Source organism: Argiope bruennichi, chromosome 3 (genome assembly GCF_947563725.1).
Source record: "Argiope bruennichi chromosome 3, qqArgBrue1.1, whole genome shotgun sequence".
Classification (NCBI taxonomy): domain Eukaryota; kingdom Metazoa; phylum Arthropoda; class Arachnida; order Araneae; family Araneidae; genus Argiope; species Argiope bruennichi.
The window spans coordinates 30,838,327-30,864,043 of NC_079153.1; the positions used below are offsets into that span (position 1 = coordinate 30,838,327).

At 28.0% G+C, this 25,717-nt stretch overlaps 1 protein-coding gene across 1 annotated transcript in view; it reads left to right on the forward strand.

Moving 5' to 3' along the window:
* LOC129964111 (uncharacterized) overlaps nt 1-25,717 on the forward strand; it is a 54,561-nt gene that overhangs the window by 9,477 nt on the left and 19,367 nt on the right. The window contains exons 2-5 of the mRNA XM_056078796.1: nt 16,381-16,682; nt 19,300-19,408; nt 22,334-22,431; nt 25,150-25,292. Of these exons, the coding sequence (XP_055934771.1) occupies nt 16,381-16,682; nt 19,300-19,408; nt 22,334-22,431; nt 25,150-25,292 (652 nt within the window). The remainder of the gene's footprint in view (nt 1-16,380; nt 16,683-19,299; nt 19,409-22,333; nt 22,432-25,149; nt 25,293-25,717) is intronic.

Below are 25,717 nucleotides of genomic sequence, written 5' to 3' on the forward strand. Positions count from 1 at the left end.
AAACAGATTTTGCAACATTTTTATTAAAGAAAGTAACAGAATTTTAACGTATTTCCGCCATAACATCAACTTATAAAATCAAAAAAAAAAAAAAAAAAAAAAAAAGGACCTTTAGGGGAACTTATATCACTGACTCTCAGACTCGCCTCGAAGGCACACGGATAAAAAACTGAATGTCCGGACCGCCGCTACAGCAACCCTGGCGGTAACTGTGGTTGAGTCTTAAGGGCCATTTCCAGCCACGGTGCAACCCTTCCCTAAGGAAATACGTCACGTCATCGATGGGAGGAGCCAGACGCCCATCTTTTCATGTATCCTCCAGGGTAACGAGAATCAACCACTATGCCAGAAGCTTTTCATCGTCATTTCGAGATGCCCTCCCGGCGGAATGATCTTTAAAGGAAAAAAAAAAAAAAATTCAATAACACCAGTGTTGTGTAAATAAATACATTTTTTTAGTTTTAATAATTTTTTTTAAAAATTAGTTTTGGGCACAATTTGTAGCTGTGATTTTTATCAAAATGAAATTCAAAACAACCACTGCTTTATCAAATCTTTGAGTTTACCCCTGTTAATACCGTAATAAAAAAAAAGAGTTTTTTTTTTTTTTTTTTTGACCATTGCACCTCAAAGGATTTAAGTATTTCCTCCGCGTCCGATGTAAGTATTAAGTCCTTCGCGAATGGTGTCGCCACTTGCAATCTTTCTTTTACTTTGGAAGCAGAAAATTTGTTTCCTAGCACATTTTCTTTAAAGACCTGCTAAGTACAGTACTGTTCGTTTCAGTATCCCGAGACTACCACTTTTCGACTATTCTACCTCATAAAGGGGTGAGGCGTAGAAAGAAAGCACATTTCTGAAATTCTTCGTCCTTTTTTGACCTTGATTTCCGCCCTATTAGATACTTTTTTGTTCATTTTTTTCAACGTGTATATGAGTTTTGTTTATTTCTGACTATATTATATTATTTTAACTCAAAATTGCTTATTGATTATTTATATGGCTAGTTGAAATCGCAGGAAAGCTTTCAGAAGGGATACTAAAAATGTAATAATTAGATTAAAAGAGCTATATAATTTCATTAAATGAGACCGGGATTATCTACAGTTGCTATGTTATGAAAAAAAAAAATCAATAAAAATACTAAAACAAAAGGATGTGTTTTAACAAATAATTATTATTTTGTAAAAATGTGAATTACCAAAATTTAAGAAATATTCCATTTATTCACCATAGCTTAAAGTTTAGGCCCCCTTACCTAAAATTGCACTTAAATATTTTATTGTGAATTAGTGTCTTTTTCCTAAAATAGTAAGCAGCTTTTAAATTTCATAAGCTCATACATAATCCTGGTTCACTTTATTGTTAAATGTAAAACTCTCCTTTCATCTTTCTTCTCACCTCTGTTTTGATTTTGATTGAATAAACGTATCCTGATGCATGCGCAAAACCGCGGAAGGTTTTCGAAACCAAGAATAAAGAGTATACATTAGTTGTGAGAGTAACAGAAATTTTTTTCTCCTTAGAAATTCTCAAATTTGGCACCCTACTATAGTATTTTGATAGATGTCAACATTCTTGAAAGCTTCAAAATACAGTCCATTTGCATTCCATCAATAAAATTTCGCTGACCTTCAGATTTTTTGGGCAGGTTTCTATAGGAATTAGGTAGATTCTTATAGGAAGATTACCTATTGCAATGGTTCTCATGACAAGACTTCGGGAAAATTTCTTCAGTTCTTCGCCGATTATGATTCTCTGAATCCAAAACCACACTTCTTTCAAAAGTTCATACACTCCCGAGTTTTCGGCCTAATGTAGTGGAAGTACTGACCGGATAACAAAAACAAAACAAACAAACAAAAAAAAAACAAAAACAGTATAGACCATAGTTTTTTGAATTTATTTCTTTACCCAAAGTTTTTTGACAAACTTTTTATCCAAAACTCACTGTCGTAATACATATTTTCTTACTTTTCCTTGAGTACTAAGCTTTCCATTTACCTCAATGTGAACGCAGCCACGGCCCGGTGAATCAAAGAAGCAATTGCCGATAACGTGTCGAGTTAAAATAGAAGGCTCTGTACTGGTAATATATATATGTTTATATACTGCTGTGCACGTTTCAAGAATTTATTATAAAAAAGTAAATTAAAGGATATAAACTGTTCACATTTTAACATAAATTCTATAATGCTTAACTTAAATGCAATAAATATAAACAAAATATTAACGTAAATCGTAGATTTAATTCTTAAGAAAAAAAGCCTCAAGCTGATTTTATTTTTCGCTGGTAAATGATCACACAGATATGAAACGGTAACCTTACGATAAGGTTACCGTTTTTAGGTTTTGAAAAAGTCTTCAATAAATAATAAATTAATAGACGTCTTGCCTTCCCCATTTAATTACATTAAAAGTAAACTAGGCTGGATAAGTTTTTCGATAACTGCATTATCTTAGAAGTTAAGAACAGAAAAGTGATTTTCACGCCCCAATTTTGACTGTTTCTAACATCAACAATTTATCTTGCCAGAATTGTAACTCAGATGTAAAGGAGGTAAACCTTTCCTTCCAGCTTGCCGAGAGGAATATTTCTTTTAGAACAGAAGAAACGGAAACTCGTTATTAGTGCATGTGTTTGTAATTATTCACTTCTGACATTAAAAAAAAAAAAAAAAAAAAAAAAAAAACAGATTCAAAAGACCACTAAAGAAACTTTAAATTCAACGAAAAATACCACATAAAATAGCTGTGAACCTCCTCCCCTCATCCTTATCGTACAAAGAAAAGCAATACTGCGGACTTTAATGTATTCAGCAACCTACAATGGAATATGCCATGAGAGATATAGGGTAAGTTTTCAAAAGCACGAAAAAAATGATAAACTGAAAGGGATACTCGGACATTCTGCAAAAATTTAGAACATTTCGCTAAAAAAAAAAAAAAAAAAAAAAAAGAATATATTTATTTCAACAATTCCGCTTAAAATAAATTCCGGTGTATGATACTTTTTACCAATGCATCGATGCTTTTAAATGATAGAGAAATACTAGAATAAATAATATTAGAGAAAAACAAACTTTTACGAGATGCAGAATTTGAAATGACCAATTAGAAATCTGAAAAGCTGTAAAATTAAAGTCAGCTATAATTATAGTTTTTTTTATTATTTACCAGCCGCTTTAAGCGTCTACCTAGTCCTCGAAAAAAAATGCTTATATTTGTTTTCAAATAAATCGTTTAAATATAACTTCATATCCATAATTCCAACAAATTGTTTGTCTTATTATTTTAATTGTTTCATTTAAGTCCTATTTATTGTCTATATGAACCTTTTTAATGGAGACAGTTCCGTAATATCATAGCGCTAATAAAAACAAAAACAGCCGGTTTACCTATTTTCTAAATTTCGTAGTATTGCAACTTTATTTTTTTTTGTCTTATAAACTACATAAACATAAAACAAAATCATTCTTCAGTAATTTTCAACAATGGAGGAAAATCAGGCGTATATATATATATATATATATATATATATATATATATATATATATATATATATATATATATATATATATATATATATTATATATATATAATATATATATATAATATAATATAATATTATATATATAATATTTGATGATACAATAAAAATGGTTTGAATTTCAGGGCAAAAATGTAATCTACTTTTGGAAATTGGACTGAAAATATTTTTAGAAATTTGTCAAAATTCTGCAAAAATTCCCACTCGTATTAAATTGGTATTATTAAAAAGGCTTTTTTTTAAGCGATGTGAAATTAATTTTTATGCAGTAATATTTTCGGAAATTACCACAGAAAGTAGATAACATTTAGCTTAATTTTAAATTAATTCAATTTTCAAAAAATCGATCCAAGATGCACATTTCCTCCTTTCAAGATATATAAGTTCAAACGGTTTGGCCTGTAGAACGCCAACTCATACGCACGTATGTACACACACCTTTATTATTAGTAGAGATAGTTGTAAATATTTATATAATCTCGTATAAAATTTTTTATAATCTAAATATCTTGTAAATATTTATATAATCTCTTATAAACATTTTTATAATCTAAAGTCTTGTAAATATTTATATAATCTTATTTGTTATAAAAGTTATGTCAAGGCAAAATTAGTTCATTTAATTTAATTCATCAATGTCATATAATGCTGATAGATTTTTATCATTTTAATTTAAAAATTTAAATTGAGGAATTAAAAAAATTAGAGAAAAAATAGTTACTTTTTATATGTAAGTTTTTAAAATTGTAAAAATTTAAACATAAAAATTATTTTATTATATATTTTCTGTTTTTTTATTTTAAATTCCGAATTTAAATTTTAAATATCATACGGAATTGATAGCCGATTGATAGTAGCTTTTTTTTTTTTTTTTTTTTTTTTTGTATAACTTACATAGTTGTTTACTTTAGGGAATGTGCATCTCCCCTCACCCACTGTCTTGTACAATTAATTTTTTTAACTCATTTTTTTTTCTTATAAAGTTATGTCCAATTTATTACTTATATAATTCTCCGATGTTTGTAACATATATTGAATCGAATCAATTTCTTATTACTCAAATTTTTAGAATTTTCACATTTTATCTATCTATACTTATAATAAAGCTCAAAGTGTGTGTGTGTGTTGGCGCTCTACAGGCCAGACCATTCAACCTACAGCTACCGAATTTGGCACGTGTATACATTGGAGGCCGGGAATGTGCACCTGGGGGTTATTCTTTCGAATTTTTAATTACAATTTAATTTATTTAAAAATTAAGCGAAATTTTGGCGTGTTTCTGCTATAACTTTCGAAAATATTACCGCACAAAAAAGATTTTTATATGAAGTTAAAGATAAAAAAATTATCATTTAAATGATACCAATATTTTAACCTTAAAATTAAATTTCAATTTTTAATGAATTTTTAAATAAATATTTTAACTATATTTTTCAACAATTTTTTTCGTATTAAATAAAAATAAAATTTAAGCTGCACGAGCACGTTTCGCATTCATGGGGAAAAATTAGCTTTTTTCAAAGTGTTGCCATCACATTGATTAAAGCTCCAATAAAAATAAATAAATCTTTTTGGAAATGAAATATGCAAAAATATAATTTTCGGCACGAGTCTGTAGGAAATGAAACAAATATGAAATATTATTTTTTCTAAAAAATAAATTCAAGAAAAATTATTTTATGATCTTTTACACTCTATATTATTAATCCAGTAAATCAGTTTTATTTTAAGGCAAGTTTTGTTTAATATGAACAGGATATCCATTCAAATCAGCGCCACACAGCTAATTTGTAAACCTTTAGTAAGACACAGATCTGCTAAAATGGTCTAAATGGAAAATGATTATATTTTATGTAACTTGATTCAATAAATGCTGTAATAAATAACGAATTTTTGATTTTACATAAAGCTTCTGCTGTTGAAATCACGATTAACAAAATGTTCATGAAACACTAATATTTTAAATAAAAAGAGTTAATTTCCAATCAACTAAATCAATCACTTAAACTGACTGATTTATGAAAATTTGAATATCACTATTCAATAAAAAAAAGGATAATTTTAGATTTTCCATCGATCGTTTAAAAAAAAAAAAATACGCCAATAAGCGCGCGGTTTCTCAAGATTAATTGGCCGAAGATTATGAAAATGTTGAGTTTTTCTAAATTTTTAATATTCAAAACTTCATAAATAAGTCATAGTTGATCTTGGAAAATAGAAACATTCATTCATTTATTTAAAATTTGGTGTGTCCAGAATATTTCTCAGAAAAGGATACCTTACTGCATTAAATTTAGACTTCATAATTTTTGAAATATATTTATAGGCCGGAACAAAATATTTTTATTGATTTCATTTCAATCCTTTAGAAAGCAAAACTAAAAACGGAATTTTATGCTGAATCTGAGAAATTTTTGTTGAATTATTGTTTGAGATATTACATAAATTATGAAAAATATTTTGTAATTCACATAAGACTTAAATACCGAGCGATTCTGTTTGAAATTCATATTCAATAATAATAATAATTAATAAATAACAATAAAATGATAAATAAAATAAAAAGCTTGGTTTCATTAAAAAATATCTTTATACTAATTGCAATTTCAGCATTTCCACTTTAAATTAAAGTTCAAGTTTTATCGGAAATGACAACACATTAAGAAAATATATATAGTAAATTCAACGAAACGATCTAAACAGCAGTATAGGTTTGCTATGACTATCAAAATTTGAAGATTAAAAATGTTTTGTTTGAGAATCTATTAAGAGACCAGTTACTTAAAATATTTAATTGAAAATTGTAACGAGCGGTAATACTGGCGAACCGGCTGGTCGCCAAAGGCGGCTAGTATTAATATAAAGATTGCATTGGCATTCACAGTTAGCGAGGCTTGATTCAACCTCCAAAAAACGTTATAGTCATTTTTGGAATTCGATATATCATATTTGAATATTAAAAGCGTTTTGTTTTTCATCAAAGATTAAAACTGAAAAATACGCATATAAAATTTAAAAAAAAAACGCTTTTTAATTTGTACTTTATAAACTATGCATTGTTATAATGAAAGAAAATATGCGAGTCTATGTATATGTACATGCAAAAAGCTGCTTATTAATTAATTAATAAATTATTTTTGCCTCAGGTGCTTAAAGGGGCCTAATTTTTGCCTCCATTTTTCACTACGCACCCTGAAATTGCCTTTAACTGTTCAGTTTTTATTCTGAAAATTTTTAAGATAGTTGAATACAAAGAAAGAAAAAAATGGCGTCTTTTTTAATTATGAAGATTCATGCAAAAAAATGCCTGAATTTTGAATGACTGATTATGGTTTTTTTTTTTTTTTTCCTAAATAAGATTCATAAGCATCATATTCATGATATCTCCGAATATTCAATGTAGTATCTTTAAATGCTTGATATTTTCCAGTTTCACTTGTAAAAATGGTCTAAGTAAAATATTTCTACTAATAACATCGCACAAGATTTTTTTTTCTGCGTTGAACTCAAATTCAGAGCTGATTGTGGCCTGGATTTGGGAAATATAGTCATTACATTTCTCTAATTTTGTCTTAAAGTAAATATATAATTCAGGATGATAATATACTCAAAGAATGATAGTATATATTGTTACGGAATTACATCCGTTAGGTCCGTAAAGTCAATGGGTTCGCTTGTAGTAGGCGTACGGTGTACCACAATCAGCAACTGGCCTCAATAACAAATAACGACGTTTATTAACACGAAGACACGAAAACACAAACGACAAATATACACCTGAGACGTATACACGCAGTACAAGCAGCACATTTAGAACAAACATTAGCCCACAATTAGTAATCGGTAGTAAACAACAACCATAGCACACAAAGTGGACAGATAGAATTCGGTTGGAGGAGGGAATCTATGTAGTTATTCCCTGCGGTCTCTCCAAACGCGTGCTATTCTCCACTGTCTCCTCTAGCTGTAACACTTTAGCTGTATCCAACTGCCGACTCACTACTATACGACTGGCTATTCCACACACGACTCGATGCTGCTTCCACAATAAACACCAGAACACGACGCACAGCTCAATTCACCCATCGTTTGAGCTCCATTCAACGTTCGCTGGACCGGTCCAACTAATTCTCTATTGACTCACAATGCTATTCTATACTACTAGATGACTCTCTTCGGCTTGGATTGTCCGCCTTTTATAGCTTTCCAAGTAGGGCAGAGAAGTTTCTCGATGATCAAGCATATCTCAGCTCCTATTGGTTCTATAGCCAAAATTCTTGAAAATTTCTGTATCATTCATTTTGTCTTCATAATCGCCAAATGGTGGCCAAGTTTGTCGTCTTGTCGTCAATCTCGGGGGTCACTGATCCGGCATCCGATCAGAGTCCAATAGTGCTGTTCGTAAAATGGTCTTTCCTACGATGGAACTAACTGTGGTGTGAAGCAATATTACAAATTAACAATATAAAGAGAATATAAATATCTTTGAATATTAAATGTAATACAAACTATATCTATTTTATTATTTATATCTGTGAAATTTTTAGAGCAAAGGTTTTTTTTCAAAATCTTATTGAGAGAGATTTTATATATGGTGAATATTGTGGAGGTGATATTATTCAGATAGAAACCTCATTCTATTTCTTACATTCCGTGAATCATTATCTACATTTCAAATAAGTATCCTACATCTCTAACATTTCTACCTACAGTTTTCATATCATATTTGAATGGTAAAAGGGAAGATCATTCAGAATATCTTGCTGATGATCATAATGAACTTTTAACTTAAGTGCAGAATTGCTAAACAACCATTAAAAACTACAAGCATAGCTTTAAAAAGTCAAGAAGCTGAAAAAGTGAGCATCTCTAAAATTAATCAGTAAAAAATTTTTTAATGCTTTTTTGCTTTTTTCCATAGCAATTACATTATTTGAAAATTTGCATTTATAAGTAGGGCTTACATTCAACCAGCTACAATCCACCCAATGACTCCAAACGTGCAGAAATTATATAGTAACAAGTACTTGTACCGTCGAGACAATAACTTGCTATTGTCCATTCTCTCAGTGCTTCCTTCTGCGCATGCGTGATTTACTGGAATCTTATAACTGCCTGAGTGTAACGCACTTTAGGTAATTTTTGAAATACGGTTACAATTATTTCTGCCTGAATATGTTATGGAAAAAATTATTTGCTTAGTTCATATTTTATACTAAATTAAACCTTCCAAATTGTATTGTAGTATAAATAAATTTATTTTTCTTCATACATTTTAAATTTTAAACATGAATTAATAGTATTCTTTAAAGAAGCAAGAAGTTTAAAAAGGAATTTCAAAATACAGGGTATCCACAGTAATCATGCTCCAGTAATTAATATTTAAACCATTGGGGACAAGCATATACTTACAATTCGAAAAATATTTTTAATAAAGCAAAGAAAATCATAATTTGTTAAGAATTATAAAGCTGAAAAAATTACTTTTTCATATTCATATGAAAACGTATTATATTATTATTATTATTATTCATATTTTGAGGGGGCTCAATCTTGATACGATATTTTAAATAAAAAAGTTCCGTTATCTTTACTTAAAATAAAGATAAATGTGTGTGTATGTGTTGGCGAACTACCAACTTGGCCCATACATATTTTGGAGGGTGAGCATGTGAACCTCGGGATGGTTTGTGATAGACACATTAAATGTAAGATGGAGTTCAAAATTTAGCGAAATTATTTATTTTCCATTTTTATAAATTCCTTTGTTTTGTACTGAAAAAAATGTGGCAAATTGTTTTAATTTGCTTAAAATTAAATGATAAATATAATTATCAGAAATTTTAAGGTATTTTTACTTTTAATGCTCTATGGTACAAGTACTTTTGACAACAAATGAATCAAACAAGTATTTTTGTTAACAAATCAATCAAATACCAAAATTTTTATTATTTTTTATCTATAAGATCTGTTTTACTTAATAACATTCGGCCCCTTCAAGTGTGTGAGAGAGAGATGTAAAAGTTAAGCTTATAAAGGGTAAAAGAAAACGACTAAGAAATGAGACACATTAAATCTCTTCTAAGAAATAATCAAGCATTGAAATTTTTATTGAAATAATAGTAATGACTCCTCATATCAAGTATTCGAACGAAATCTAAACTTAATAGCACATTAATGAATATTTCAATTTTTATACGATCGCTTAAGAGTGTACTTTAAACTGTAGAATTCATTTTTTAAGATCGTCTAAAATAGTGATTTTCAAAACTTCATAATCCGGCCGATTTTAATCGCAGAAGAGGGAAACTTAAAAAAATTTTTTTAGTGTCTCAAGAATACCTTTCTAAATATGATTAAGTGTTTAAATATGTATAATGTATGATTCTAAATATGTATGATTCTATATATGTATGAGTATGCATTTCAATTTTTATACGATCGCTTAAGAGTGTACTTTAGACTACAGAATTCATTTTTTGAGATCGTCTAAAATAGTGATTTTCAAAACTTCATAACTCGGTCAATTTTAACCGCAGAAGAGGGAAATTTTTTAGTGTCTCAAGAATACCTTTCTAATTATATTAAGTGATATGATTAAGTGTAATAAGATTAAGTCTAATATGATTAAGTGTTTAAATATGTATGATGTATGATTCTAAATATGTATTAGTGTTTAGATTCCGTAATATTTACATTTATTTACTCAAACAATATTATTCTTTATGTCATTAAAAATATTCTTCCAACTGGAACTATATGTCTATTTTTAATGGCTTGAAAATTAGTCATTGGAATATTATCAGAGTAGATATACTGTATATTAATCTGATGAGTTCAACACTAGAGTAGACAATGAAAATTTGATAAATTAAAAAAAGAGAGAGAGAAGACAATCATTGAAACCTATTACGGTTTACTACACTACTGAGTTATATGTGGAATGATTGCCTGCGATTATTTAACAGCTTTTGTGCCAAATTATGGTTGAATGTTTAATTTTGTTTGTGCAAACATGAAATTATTAATCATGGCTTTGTTGAAAGCTGAAAGTCACAACTTGACAGCTTTCTTTCTTTCCTTTTTTATTCTTATTTTTAATTTAATTAAGCAGTTTATGTACTTTGATAGCGATACATTATAAATTAAATTCTATAAAAACATTAAAAATAAATTCTGTATACTTTGGTTTTTAAAAAAATTAAGATCCATAAACATGAAAATAAAAATTTAATGAAGTGAAATCTACCCAATGGAATATATATTGATGTTAAAATTTACGTTGTTTAATACGTAAAACACAACCATTAGCACTTTTACTGGAAAATATCATTTTTTTTTTTGTTTGAGCTAATATTTGTTTTTTTCCTTTATTTTTTATTATTAATTTTTATTTCTTTTTTCACTTTAATAATAATAATAATAATAATAATAAAGAAACTAAAACACCTTCTTCAAAAGTGCGGTCGTTGTCCTATCTCTAAACCTGAAAATATGACATATTTCAAGATAATAAATGTAGTAATAAGTTATTAATAAGTGGTAAAGATAAGAAGTTACAATATATTTTGATTTTGAAAATTCAGAATATTTTCTATACTATAATACTTAACTATGCCTACATCTTACGTTGAAATTATTTAAATATAATTTGAAATTAATATAAATTAAAATATTTTTGAACATTTTCATTATATTTATATTTTGAATTATAGTACATATAATGTTAATATTTGATCAAATGTAAAATATAAAGTAATAACTGCAAAACATGCATTGTTTCATTGTTAACATTTTATTATTTGTCGATTTCAGTTTGTAGATAAAATAAATATGCATTTTAAATGTAAATGTAATTGTAAAAAAAAAAAAAAAAACTGATTATGAAGTGATTCTTTACTTGCCCGTTCTATGACCTGTTCTATTCTTTGCTACTCTAAAAACTCATATAGCACAACGGAAATCCATTTCTTATATTTATTTTCAATTAATCAGTTATTTGATGGATTCGATTTACTATCTAAGAATAATATCCTAATATGGCATCATTGAGTCATGCCTTGTAAGATTGGATCAACAACAACTCAGGAAACATTATTTAAATTTATATTCTATTTTCCTAATTTGCACACTAGAGCATTGAAAAACCGTTTAGATTTTTTGTGCATAGATTCGATTTTATCAGATTAGTCATTAGCGACAAAATGTTGGAGAAACGATTAACTGTTTGATAGCAGTTGGGGAATGCATAGACTTCAGGCATAAATAGATCTAATGTTCTGAGATCATCTATCTATAGTAAATTCAGTATACTGAATTTATTGAAAATAAATAAATTCAACATAGTGTCTTAATAGAAAGCCTATTCATTATGGAAGAAGTGCTATTACTGTTATGGCCATAACAGTATACCTTCATCGTTAAAAGTAATCGATGATATATTTCTTGCAATGATGATAATAATATGAGTTTTTTTACAACAGTAAAATATATTGTTGTAAAAAAAAGTTTCAAATATTTTTAAAAATGGATTTAAAATTGATAAAAAAAAAAGCTGTACATCAGGTAAATTGATATTGTTGAAAAAATATTCATACTTTTTTTGAATTTTAAGAAAATGTAAAACTAATTTTTGTTCAGCAATATTTAAAAAAAAAATTATCTTTAAAAAAAGTTACAATTTTCCTTAATTTTTGATTCATTAAAATTTTAAACATCTTAAATTTTGCATCTTGAGTGCATATTAAATCGATTTTTTTTTTAAAAAAAAAATCGCTTTAAGATGCATTTTATCACTTTTCAAAGTATATCTGTGCCAAATTTAAATCTCTAAGTCAAACAGTTTAACCTGTAGACCGCCAACATATTCACTGAATTTACTTCATTATTATTACTTCTTTATTATTATCTAAATTTATTAGTAGAGATGGAGATGATGGGCAAGTTCTTTTCTAATAGCATTCTTTTAATAAACTTTTTTCAAATTTTATTGTACTTATGATTTAATTTTGATTATATGACAGAATGATGGAAATTTGTTAAAAGGCATATATTTTAAAATAATTTCAGCAAAGAAATGGTTCATTATTTGAAGTTTACTAATTTCCGCTTGAGATTAAAGTGTAAATTTCAGGTGAGATTATAGAAAATTAGTGAGATGCACATAGCATACTATACAGAAAGGTGTAAGGCCTCTAAAAAGTATGTATCGTATGTCCATCAAAATTTGAAGTTAAAAAATACTTTGTTGTGTGAGCCATTAAAAGCCATCTATGCATCCATTTGAGGTGAAATCTTTCTAAATAGAAAAAAATTTACTGCAAACCAAATTATTTTATTTCGGTTGCCTTAATTTTGTATTTTATTAAAATGCTTTCACAAGTTTCCAAGTACTGATTCCAACCTATGTTATTTGACTGTAGTAATCAGATTAGAACCGGTGTTTTCAGCATGATATGGCCATTGGCAATACCTTTTTTTGTTAGAGTTGTTAGATGGATATATCTAAAAAAATCGAGTAATGAATATTATAAAAACTGTCGGCACCTTAAGCGAACATGCTAGGCGTGGAAGTAAAAACACGCAACAAAACCTCATGTCGTGTGTTACATATGTTATGAAGCTCAGTTTTGCTTGTTGCTGCTTTTAATGGATATTAACGAGTGTTTCACTTTGAAGGAATATTGAATATTTGATGACAATTGTAATGAAAGCAGGGAAAAAAATTCTGTTTTTAACACATGATTTTCATTACACAATTAGTAGCAAATATAGGAAAGGTACGCTTGCAAAGTATATTTTCGCACTTTACTTTCTGTCATTTGGAAACTTTCTGCCATCGTAGACACAAAATTTCATAAAGGTAAGCGATTTCGGACATTGTTTCAGTATGCATTTCCGTTTAGATTCCTTCAAAATATAAGTGGTATCATACTAAATTGTGTAGAAGCCATTGTATATTTCGTATTATTAAAATACTGTTTTAATTGTTATCTAAGTTTATATAATTTCTTTCATAAAAGAAATGGGACAAGCCTTTATTTATTTTCAATGCTCTGAAACTAAAAAAAATCCAACCTATTATTAATTTCGCAAAATTTTAATTTTGGTTTTCGAGGATTGCTTCCTTTTTATGTTACTGTTATTTTAAAATTTAGAGTCTGAAAGTTATCTACCTGCCACTTAAAATTTCGAGATCTGTACCCATAATTCCTGTGTATTTACTAAATTGGAAAGAGGCTTATCGTTTCAGATTAAAATATAGCCCCTTGCATCATTTTCATGAGTTTGTATACTTTATACATTTAAAACCTATGCTTTAGAAATATAACCAAAAATGACCAAAATATTTCCAAGCTTTAAAAACTGAAGTATCATGTTGCATTGTAATTTTATAAAATGCAAACATACTTAGAACTACATGTTCTTAGGAAATCTTTAAAAATAAAATTGAATTTCTAAAAAATTCTTTTATATATATGTATATTGAAATATGAGAAGATCACTTGAAACACAAAGGATGTTTATCATATTACATGAGACCTTTTCTCCACATCTCGTTGTGACTCTCATTCTTCTCAGAAATGAATTTAGAAATCTTGCTACCTCAGGAATGCACATTATGAGGTCGGTCCTCTCTTTTAATAAACTGGTCAATATAGGAGATTCATCATGCTTCATTTTGTTTTTAATAAATAAATGCCTTTTGCAGCTATCCTGAAAAAAACGTTAGATTTTTTTTTTATAATACACAATTTTAAGATTATTTCTCCGCCACATTTAGTATTAAATTTTTATGTATATTTTAGGAACAGATTTTCTTATGTTTTGTCACCTTTGCAATAAGTTTTTGAGAAAAATGAAAATTTGCTTTCAGTGTAGCTGTTGGGATGAAAAACTTGTTAAAATCTTGTCTCAATGTTTAATAACGGGAGACAAAAATCACAGTCATGAATTTTAATATTTCCTGGCACAAAAAGAATCATGCAACTTTTGCGACTTGTGTTGGGGAAAGTATATTAAAGTGAAAGCACAAAATATATTTAAGACTTGCATATTATTTTAATAAATTTATATTTATTCTCAATATATTTTTCAACATGATTTTTTCTCTTATTTTTGATATGGAACCAATTTTCTTAAAAAAATTTACTTGTATGATAATTTAGCAAAGCTTTATGTTTCACTTCTGGGATAAAAAATATCTTTTGCAATTTGTTTTTCAATGGTAAAACTGAAAGAAAATTATATCCTCGTGTGTTTTTTCTCTCACACACAGGAGATGATCTGAATACATTGCCAGTATCTCTTGGCTGTTATGGAGCCATGTATGTTTTAGCATTAGTTACGGTCATATTTTAGAAGGAAATGTGATCCTTTCTCTTTGATAAATCTGCAAAATTCATTAAATTGCAGTTGGCCGGAAGCTTTATCAAAGCAAAATGGCCATCATGAATTTGTCTATGAATTGACAATAGTACAAATATAGATAATTGTATAAATAGAGGACTTTTATTCCGTTTCAATAGATTCATCATGTTTCGCTTTGTGTGCGAACATTGTGAATCTACTGGATTCTGTTTAGAAAACATTAAATTTCTGTTTCTCTTTTTTTTTTTTTAAATCAAGATTTTTCCTCGATAATTGTATTATAAAATCCTTCCGATTGTGAAACAAGCATAAACAGAATAAATTTGGATTATATCCTTTTATTAAGGAAGAGAAGGAAAGTCAATTAAATATTCAAATGACTTGATATTAATGTTTACTTTCACATTTCTTGTTATAATTATTATTATTATCATTATATAGATATTCTGCATAAAACGATTTCCTTATTTTAAGCATTAAAATATTTCAACTTAATAATCATTCATCATTAAATATCCTATTATATTCATGCATATAAAATCAATTATTTGTTGCTATTTATTAAAAACCAGTGGCAATGGTCTCCCCAAATCATTCTCGTATACTTTGTCATAAAGGTGTCATCTCTGAGAAAGCCTTACATGGCATTGGCGTCGATCATGTCATCCTTGGCGAGTTTTTTGGCGATTAATCCACGGCATATAATTAATTATATCTGAGCATCGAATTTGTGTTTTAGACAGTTTTCCTGGACCAATTGAAACCAACATTTAGCCAAAAACTACACGTATAGTCCCAAAATCTCGTACAAAATTTTATATATTTATTTCATTGCGGTTTTTGAGTTATCACGTTTACATAAGTACAGATTGACAGATGGTCAATTCCATGTTGGATGTGTCTCAAAACTTGATAGGTGTCTACACAATAGATGTTAAATCTGTGTGCCGAATTTCATCTATCCAGCTCTCTTCGTTTTGTAATTATCATGTTAACTTATATTTAAACAGTCAGACAGATGGACCTCCTCTGATGAGATTTTATTCGAAATTTGATAGATATCTGTAAATTTGGTGTATAGAACGTATACCGAATTTTAACCGACAATCTCATTGCGTTTTTGAGCTATGTTTTTTTAACTATGTTTCGAGCTATGTTAACATTTTTCAAAAGCGTATTTTTCGAGCTGAGGGAGGTCTAAAATGTGGAGAATCATCAAAATCTCGACTTCGATTTTTTTTTTTTTTATGATTCCTATACTTTCTTTTTACTACGTATAAAAAAAAAGCAAAAGATAAAATCTTTCAAAATTTCTTGAACAGACCACGCTATTATAAAACAATAAGGGGAATAAACCTGCTCGGGTTTCTGTTTTAGCACTCATTTTTAAAATTATTTACTAAAAATAGGAAGCTGATTATGCATATTTTCGTACTAAACTCCTATATTTTCCCTTTCAGATGGTGGAAATAGATTTTAAAACAGAAGATGGCGTTTTAAAACAGAAAAAATCGTTGAAAAATTACACGTCGATGGTTCTCAGGGAGTCCTCTCTTACCGCCGTGTCAAATATCATATCAACCGAAAATACATATCGAAAAGCTTTCAAGATATTCGTCCTGCTCTTCTGCTTTTCTGGATTTTTCTATCAGAGTTATACGCTGCTTTATCACATTTTTCAGTATCCTACTATTGTGGACATCCGTATCGAAAATCCAAAGACGATCAATATGCCAGGGATTACTTTTTGCAACAATAATGGGTAGAAACTTCTGCGTCCTTTCTTTAATCAATGACATTTTTAATTGATTTAAAATTCAGATGCAGTCATAATCAACAGCAAATTCTTTACGATATGTATGGTTATGATACTAACAAAATGTATAATAATTAGGAAATTCTTTGTAAAATCTTAATAATAAAAATGATTAGGGATAGTTTGTAAATTGTTCAGCTTCTAATTTTTAATAAAATATCTTATAGTAATGTAATAAATAGAAAACCATGAAATTAATTATTTTTAAGAAGTTTATAAGCAATATCTTATCTGATTTCGATCTTTTATTTCCTTTAAGACAGGAAAATAAAGAACAAAAAATTCTACGCTTAAGTTATCTATGGCTCGCGAAGTCTAGTTTTGACAATTCAGACGAAGATCGAATAGAAAACGAGCCTGATTCTGTCAACAAAACTTCTAAATTCATTGAAAAGTTAGATAAACAATAACTGATTCCTAAACAGTTAATAGCTTTAAAAATAGATTAGGTTATAGATTATAAGTTTTCAAAATGCCGATTTATTTTACAAAGAACCTTGTTAGCATATAGCTTTTTTTTTTTTTTTTTTTTTTTTTTTAAATCTCCTGTCTAAATTTTTTTTCCATTCCTTGCTCTAGTGTTCAAGAACATTATTTGCAAGTAGCCTCTTCAAGAAATTATTTTGTTTCTTGAGGGGTAAAAGAACGAAATATAGCTTATTATTATAAAAATACATCAAAATTGTGAATTTAATTACTAATGCATTTTTACTCACAGTGGCAGATATTTCTGATTAGGTCTATAGGCAGGTCTATTAGATAATGTTATTAATTGCCAAATTAACTAACTTGTAAAAAATACACATTCTGTTAGCTATAAAATATTAGAACTAAAATATATCGCTGCATTTTGTTATTAAAATCATTATTAAATAAATTAAAGGAATTTAACATTATTAATTTTATTTTTAAAGAGACCTATATCTGTGAGAGACCACTTTAGATGGTGATTTGATTCTCTGATTTTTATTAATGCTACTGAAATTCATATTGTTGCGGAAGTATATGAAATAAAGCATTTAACATTAAATCAAATTGAATTATTATTATTTTAAAAGAGGAAGAAAAATTAAGTATTTCTATTTATAATATGATGGAATAATTATTCATTTAACTTGTTTTGCTATATTTTGTTTAACCAGTCATTAAACGATTCTGTAATATTAAATAATTCTGTAAAATAAGAATTTTTAATTTTATATTTGCTTCAAATTCATTATTTTTTATAATCTCATAATGATTATTAAATACTCTTATTTGCAATTGATAAATAAATTAATTAATGATTATGATTAATCCTCAAGAATTTTATTATTTTAATTTTTTTTCCTATGAGATATATAGGATGGTTATAATTAAACTTCCCCTATAAGCAGCATCCTACAACGCAAACGGATGAACGGATTGCAACGAAATTTGGTGTATAGACAATACAGGAGATGCGCTCACGGAATTTCAGGGGAAAAAAAAATAGTTCCAAAATGTTTACGAGAGGGCACCTTTTCCGGAAAAACATTAAATTTAACACAATAAATGACCAAAAATGGAATACAGAAACAATATTAACAATCCAGAACAAGAATTATGAGTAATAAAATGTCAAACGGGGAAAAGCTGTTAGTTCTAGAAAAAATGTCGAGATTTGCATGCTTGCGAAGAAGAGGGAAGCTTTATGCAAAACAGGTTAGGGTAAGAAACGTTTGCAGTCGTTGTCATGTTTCATGTCAATGTTTCCGGCTGTAATGATGGCGGTATCCTGTTGCGACGTTGAATGATTTAAAGAACTCCATAACGCTTCATGTGCGAAGCATCACATCTGATTAGTTACGATTTGCCGTTGAACGCACTGTTAATCCACTTGAAATTTTGCAGGTGAATGAGGGTGGTCACATGGAGCACCTTCCCCTATATCATCCTGGACACGTTTACCAACTGCTCCTCTAGGGCAATTTCAGCCTAATCTTTTGTTGCTTCTGCAAACTGAACTGTTTTTTTTTCCCCTTCAAACAGCTTACTGTTATTTTTTTCTTACCTTTACTTAATGTGGTTCGATGACAAGATGATCAGAAACTATTCAATGAATTAGTACTGTTTCTGTATTCCGTTTTGGTCATTTATTGTGTTTAAATTTCTTCCGTAAAAGGCGCCCTCTGGTGGACATTTTGGAAATAATTTTTTTTTTTCGGAATTCTGTGATTTCGGAATTTGATTTATAGTCTATATATCAAATTTTTTTGCAATCCATTCACCCGTTTGATGAACCCGTCACCATGATGCTGTTTATAGGGGAACTTTAATTATAACCACCCTGTATTTTAAATAAGTAAATAAGTGAAAACTAAACGCATTTTCGCAGAATTAACAAATTAAAAAATTAAATAAGAATAAATCATTAATGTGTTGCTTGTTGAAATGTGAAACTAAAAGAGTACAAATGTACTGTTTACGAACCCAAAATGCTTAATTCAAATACTATTTATTAAGTTTATTCATTGATCGCCTGAAATTTTTTATTATTATTTTATTTGAAAATTTTCTAATAATTTAATATAATTGATTTCAGAATTAACAGAAAGAAATTTTGTGCAACGTTTCCTGAGCGCTGTTATGAAGCTGATAAAGATTTTTGCCGCAAGCATCGTTCTTACTGCGGAAAAAATGAAACGACAATGGTAAGAAACTTTCAAAAATTTTGTCAGCGATAAGAACTTTTATTCTTGGCATACTGAAATGAATGAGAAATTTATTTATATAATTATTTTTGACTTTAGCGAGTTTAAAAATATCCCATCAAAGTCTCTGCAATATAGCTCATAAAATAATATTTTAAGTACTCTTATTATATACTTCATTCAAAAGAATAACTATGGATAAAGAATAGCCAATGAAGTAATGTTGCTGTGATAATGTTTATATTATTCCAATTATATGCCCTCTTTCAAAAGAATAACAATAAATAAAGAATAGCCAATAAAGTAATGTCTTAAGTAATAATAATCGTTATTCTGATTATATGCTCCCTTTCAAAAGAATAACAATAAATAAAGAATAGCTAGTAAAGTATTGTTTTAAGTAATAATAATCGTTATTCTGATTAAATACTCTCTTTCAAAAGAATAACAATAAATAAAGAATAGCCAATAAAGTATTGTTTTAAGTATTAATAATCGTTATTCTGATTAAATACTCCCTATCAAATGAATAACAATAAATAAAGAATAGTTAATAAAGCATGTTTTAAGTAATAATTGTTATTCTGATAAAATGCTCCCTTTCAAAAGAATAACAATAAATAAAGAATAGCCAATAAAGTAATGTCTTAAGTAATAATAATCGTTATTCTGATTATATGCTCCCTTTCAAAAGAATAACAATAAATAAAGAATAGCTAGTAAAGTATTGTTTTAAGTAATAATAATCGTTATTCTGATTAAATACTCCCTTTCAAAAGAATAACAATAAATAAAGAATAGTTAATAAAGCATGTTTTAAGTAATAATTGTTATTCTGATAAAATGCTCCCTTTCAAAAGTATAACAATAAATAAAGAACAGCCAATAAAGTAATGTCTTAAGTAATAATAATCGTTATTCTGATTATATGCTCCCTTTCAAAAGAATAACAATAAATAAAGAATAGCCAATAAAGTATTGTTTTAAGTAATAATAATCGTTATTCTGATTATATGCTCCCTTTCAAGAGAATAACAATAAATAAAGAATAGCTAATAAAGTATTGTTTTAAGTAATAATAATCGTTATTCTGATTAAATACTCTCTTTCAAAAGAATAACAATAAATAAAGAATAGCCAATAAAGTATTGTTTTAAGTAATAATAATCGTTATTCTGATTAAATACTCCCTATCAAATGAATAACAATAAATAAAGAATAGTTAATAAAGCATGTTTTAAGTAATAATTGTTATTCTGATAAAATGCTCCCTTTCAAAAGTATAACAATAAATAAAGAACAGCCAATAAAGTAATGTCTTAAGTAATAATAATCGTTATTCTGATTATATGCTCCCTTTCAAAAGAATAACAATAAATAAAGAATAGCTAGTAAAGTATTGTTTTAAGTAATAATAATCGTTTTTCTGATTGTATGCTCCCTTTCAAAAGAATGACAATAAATAAAGAATAGCTAGTAAAGTATTGTCTTAAGCAATAATAATCGTTATTCTGATTATATGCTCCCTTTCAAATGAATAACAATAAATAAAGAATAGTTAATAAAGCATGTTTTAAGTAATAATTGTTATTCTGATAAAATGCTCCCTTTCAAAAGTATAACAATAAATAAAGAACAGCCAATAAAGTAATGTCTTAAGTAATAATAATCGTTATTCTGATTATATGCTCCCTTTCAAGAGAATAACAATAAATAAAGAATAGCTAATAAAGTATTGTTTTAAGTAATAATAATTGTTTTTCTGATTGTATGCTCCCTTTCAAAAGAATAACAATAAATAAAGAATAGCTAGTAAAGTATTGTCTTAAGCAATAATAATCGTTATTCTGATTATATGCTCCCTTTCAAACGAATAACAATAAATAAAGAATAGCTAGTAAAGTATTGTTTTAAGTAATAATAATCGTTTTTCTGATTGTATGCTCCCTTTCAAAAGAATAACAATAAATAAAGAATAGCTAGTAAAGTATTGTCTTAAGCAATAATAATCGTTATTCTGATTATATGCTCCCTTTCAAACGAATAACAATAAATAAAGAATAGCTAGTAAAGTATTGTTTTAAGTAATAATAATCGTTTTTCTGATTGTATGCTCCCTTTCAAAAGAATAACAATAAATAAAGAATAGCTAGTAAAGTATTGTCTTAAGCAATAATAATCGTTATTCTGATTATATGCTCCCTTTCAAACGAATAACAATAAATAAAGAATAGCTAGTAAAGTATTGTTTTAAGTAATAATAATCGTTATTCTGATTAAATACTCCCTTTCAAATGAATAACAATAAATAAAGAATAGTTAATAAAGCATGTTTTAAGTAATAATTGTTATTCTGATAAAATGCTCCCTTTCAAAAGTATAACAATAAATAAAGAACAGCCAATAAAGTAATGTCTTAAGTAATAATAATCGTTATTCTGATTATATGTTCCCTTTCAAAAGAATAACAATAAATAAAGAATAGCTAATAAAGTATTGTTTTAAGTAATAATAATTGTTTTTCTGATTGTATGCTCCCTTTCAAAAGAATAAAAATAAATAAAGAATAGCTAGTAAAGTATTGTCTTAAGCAATAATAATCGTTATTCTGATTATATGCTCCCTTTCAAACGAATAACAATAAATAAAGAATAGCTAGTAAAGTATTGTTTTAAGTAATAATAATCGTTTTTCTGATTGTATGCTCCCTTTCAAAAGAATAACAATAAATAAAGAATAGCTAGTAAAGTATTGTTTTAAGTAATAATAATCGTTTTTCTGATTGTATGCTCCCTTTCAAAAGTATAACAATAAATAAAGAATAGCTAATGACAATAAAAGAGTCGACAATAAAAGGAAATAACTAAAATTATTTTATTAATATTGACTATATTCCTGAATAATAAGCTATTTCTTGCTTTGCAGGTACCGAAGGAAGAATATTATGAGCTTCTCGATAATTTGACTTTAAAAGATCTTCAAGATATAGGAGAAAATGCCGAAGATCTTCTTCTACAGCAAAGGTAATTGTTAAAAAAATTATAAAATTCAAATTATTTTTATTAGCGTTTTATTATGTCTGACTGAACTTACATCTAAATTAAAGAAATAAAATAATATATAAGTTTACAATAAAGTTTGGAAGTTAATGTAAAATTTTGATTTTATTACGCTTCTGATTTCGACAGATTTCATTTAGATATTATTAAATTTTATCGGGACTGAAAACGCTCAGAAAATGTATGTATTATTCCCAAAAGATTATCAAATGAAATCTTTTAATAATCTTTTGATTATTAATATCATAGATTCCAAAAGATTTAACCAAAATCATAGATTCCAAAAGATTTTGGATTTGAATGTAACCGTGTTTTGTAAAGATAATATTATTCTATTTGTATATTATGGCAATTGATGGATTCGAATCAATTTATCGTTCAATAGTTACTTTATAACTGGTTTTTTTTCTCCATTTCTTCATCCATCGTCATATTTGATATCTATCATAATATGTTAATTTCTATAAATAAATGCTCATGTGCTCATTTAGCATCAAAACAATTTATAGGTACTTGGGTTTAATTCTTCATTATCTATATCAATATCATCAGTATCTTTTCTAATATTCTCATTTGCATTTAGCCATCTTTATTGGCTAATCATGGAGAACTGTGATAGAATAAATTTTTCTATTTGCTACTCAACAAATGTTCGTATTAATTTAAAAAAGCATATGCGATATGGTCATCGAGCATAGAAATCTGATTAGATATTTCGTACGCCTATTTTGTCCACCAGGTGTAGCACAAATATTTAGTACAATTTTTGTGCGCTGTTGCGTTTAGAATAGCTAAATCCTTTGCATGAGATTTAAATGTGAAAAACTAGTTAGAAAGAATAAAAATAATTAAAAAAACAGTAATTGAATTATCAAAAACATACTGGAACATATGGTGCTTTGGAATTATCCTGTCGACCATTTTCGTCAAACCCGATATTATCGCCAAAAGGTAGCTTTGCGCCAATAACCGCAAATTGCGTCAATAAAAGCAAAATTGCCAAAGGATTGGCGCATTTCGCAAGCATTGGCTCATTTTCGCGAGCGTTGACAAGTCAACAGGATAATCACAAAGTACCAAACATATTTATAAACCTATTGGAACTGATCATCTTTAGAAGCAAGTAACACTTGTGAGTTTCGTTATCGAAATTATTTACTTGTATAAATTTTAGAGAATGCGTTTTTTCTCCTTTAAAGTACTTAAGAAGTTGTTAGTATATTGTTAAAAAATTAGTTTAATTATCTTTCCTTTCCTACCTTTTTTTTAAAAAGGAATTTGTTATAAATTATATTCAAAATACTAATAAGCTTGGTTAAAAAAAAATTGATTACATTCTGAACTTTTTACCTTAGCAAAATTTCTCCGAGCATACTCTGCGAATAAAAATCTGGGGTAATTATTCTATGAAGTAACAATCGGAATGTTTTCCAGACACATTTGAAATTCCATTTGACTCGAAATAACTCTGATTTCATTTTTAACTTTATATTCTACCTCTTTAAATGCATTGTATAATTTTAATTGGTTATAATAAGAACATCTAGTTTACAAACAGTAAACTAGATGTTAAGATGGAAAACAATCCATATTTCTTGTTTATGTTATTGTTACGGAGCTCTCAAATCCACTAAGTCCGTAAAATCACCGTGTTCGCTTGTAATGGGTGTATGGTGTGAAAATAATCAGCAGGCCTCAGTAGAAAACAACGACAACGTTTATTAACACGGAGGACACTAATACAAACATGACAAATATACAGCCGAGACGAACAGAGGACAGCACAATACAACAAACAGTAGCCCAAACAAGTTGTAATCGGTAGTAATAACAGCTACATCACACAAAGCAGCCAGACAGAATTCAGCAGAAGAAGGAATCCACGTAGTATCAATCAATGTCCTCTTCAGAAGCCTGCAATTCTCCACTATCCGCTCGCTTTAGCTGTATCCAACTGCCGACACACTACTATATGACTGGTTACTCCACACACGATTCGATGCTACTTCCACAATAAACGCCAGGACTCGGCACACAGTTCAATTCAGCAAAAGCTTGAGCTCCACACAATGCTTGCACTTCACCGTATCTTTCCACGACTCCAACTGACAGTAGTTTGAGACTTCTAGCCTTTTATAGTTCCTGAGAGATGGGCCAAGAAGGTTCTTGGCCAATCAGGCGTATCTTGATTGCTATTGGCTGGATTGCTAAAATTGTCGAAGTTTCCGCAATATCTATTTTGTTGCCAAAGTCGCCCAAATTCGTCGCCAAAGGGTCGCCAAGTTTGTTGCCAAGCACTGGGATCACTGACTGGGTTCCCGAGCAGCACTCAACAGAGCTATTCATAAATCGGTCTTTCCAGTAATTGAACTAACCGTGCTGGGAAGCAACATTATAGGTTTGTAACAATATTATAATGTTTTTTTTTTGTAGAAAAATGTACTTGAATTTTAAAATTACAAGTAGTTTTCTGCGTATATATTTAAAGAAGTATGACAAAGAAAAGAATTATGCAGCATAATTTTTCTGATTGTTTTGTCTTCGGCCAATTAAAAGTATAATTTAAAACCGACCATCATTCAAATTATCATGTTTTATTTCCTGTTAAATTGTTTTCATGAATGTAAACCGTCTCCACTTCACTTTTAAAAATTAATTTGTTTCAAAATATTAAATTTTTAGGAATTTTGAAGAAGAAGAAGTATTGGGACCTTTCATTAGAGCAAAAAGCCTTGGTGGTTCTGGTAGAATGGCATGTTACAGCATGTTCACCGTTATTGATAGCTATAAGGAGCCTCAAACAACAGATATTCAAAAGATGATTGGTAAGAATAATAATATTTCTAAAACATTATCACATAAACTTTTGTTTTAAACGACGAGAAAGATTTATATTAAAAAAACTATTATAGGAAAAAGATGAAATGAAAGATTAGAGGATCTGTTTATTTTACTAAACGATAAGCAGATTTTCATCTCTTTTTGGAAATTTGGAAAAAAAAAAAAGTTTATATTCGATAAAATTTTATCTGAGACCTCGTGTAATTTCTGAGCTTTCTACAGACATAAAGTTATTGAAAAACTGTATATCAAAATAAATATACGGACCTCATTAAAAAAGAATAAAAAAGATGTAATACCAGCTGAAAATGTATGAAGACTAATTAAATATAGAAATAGATTTGAAATTATAATTAAGTGATTGAATGTTTATTTATAAGGATTGGAAATAATTGTAGAATTATTGGAC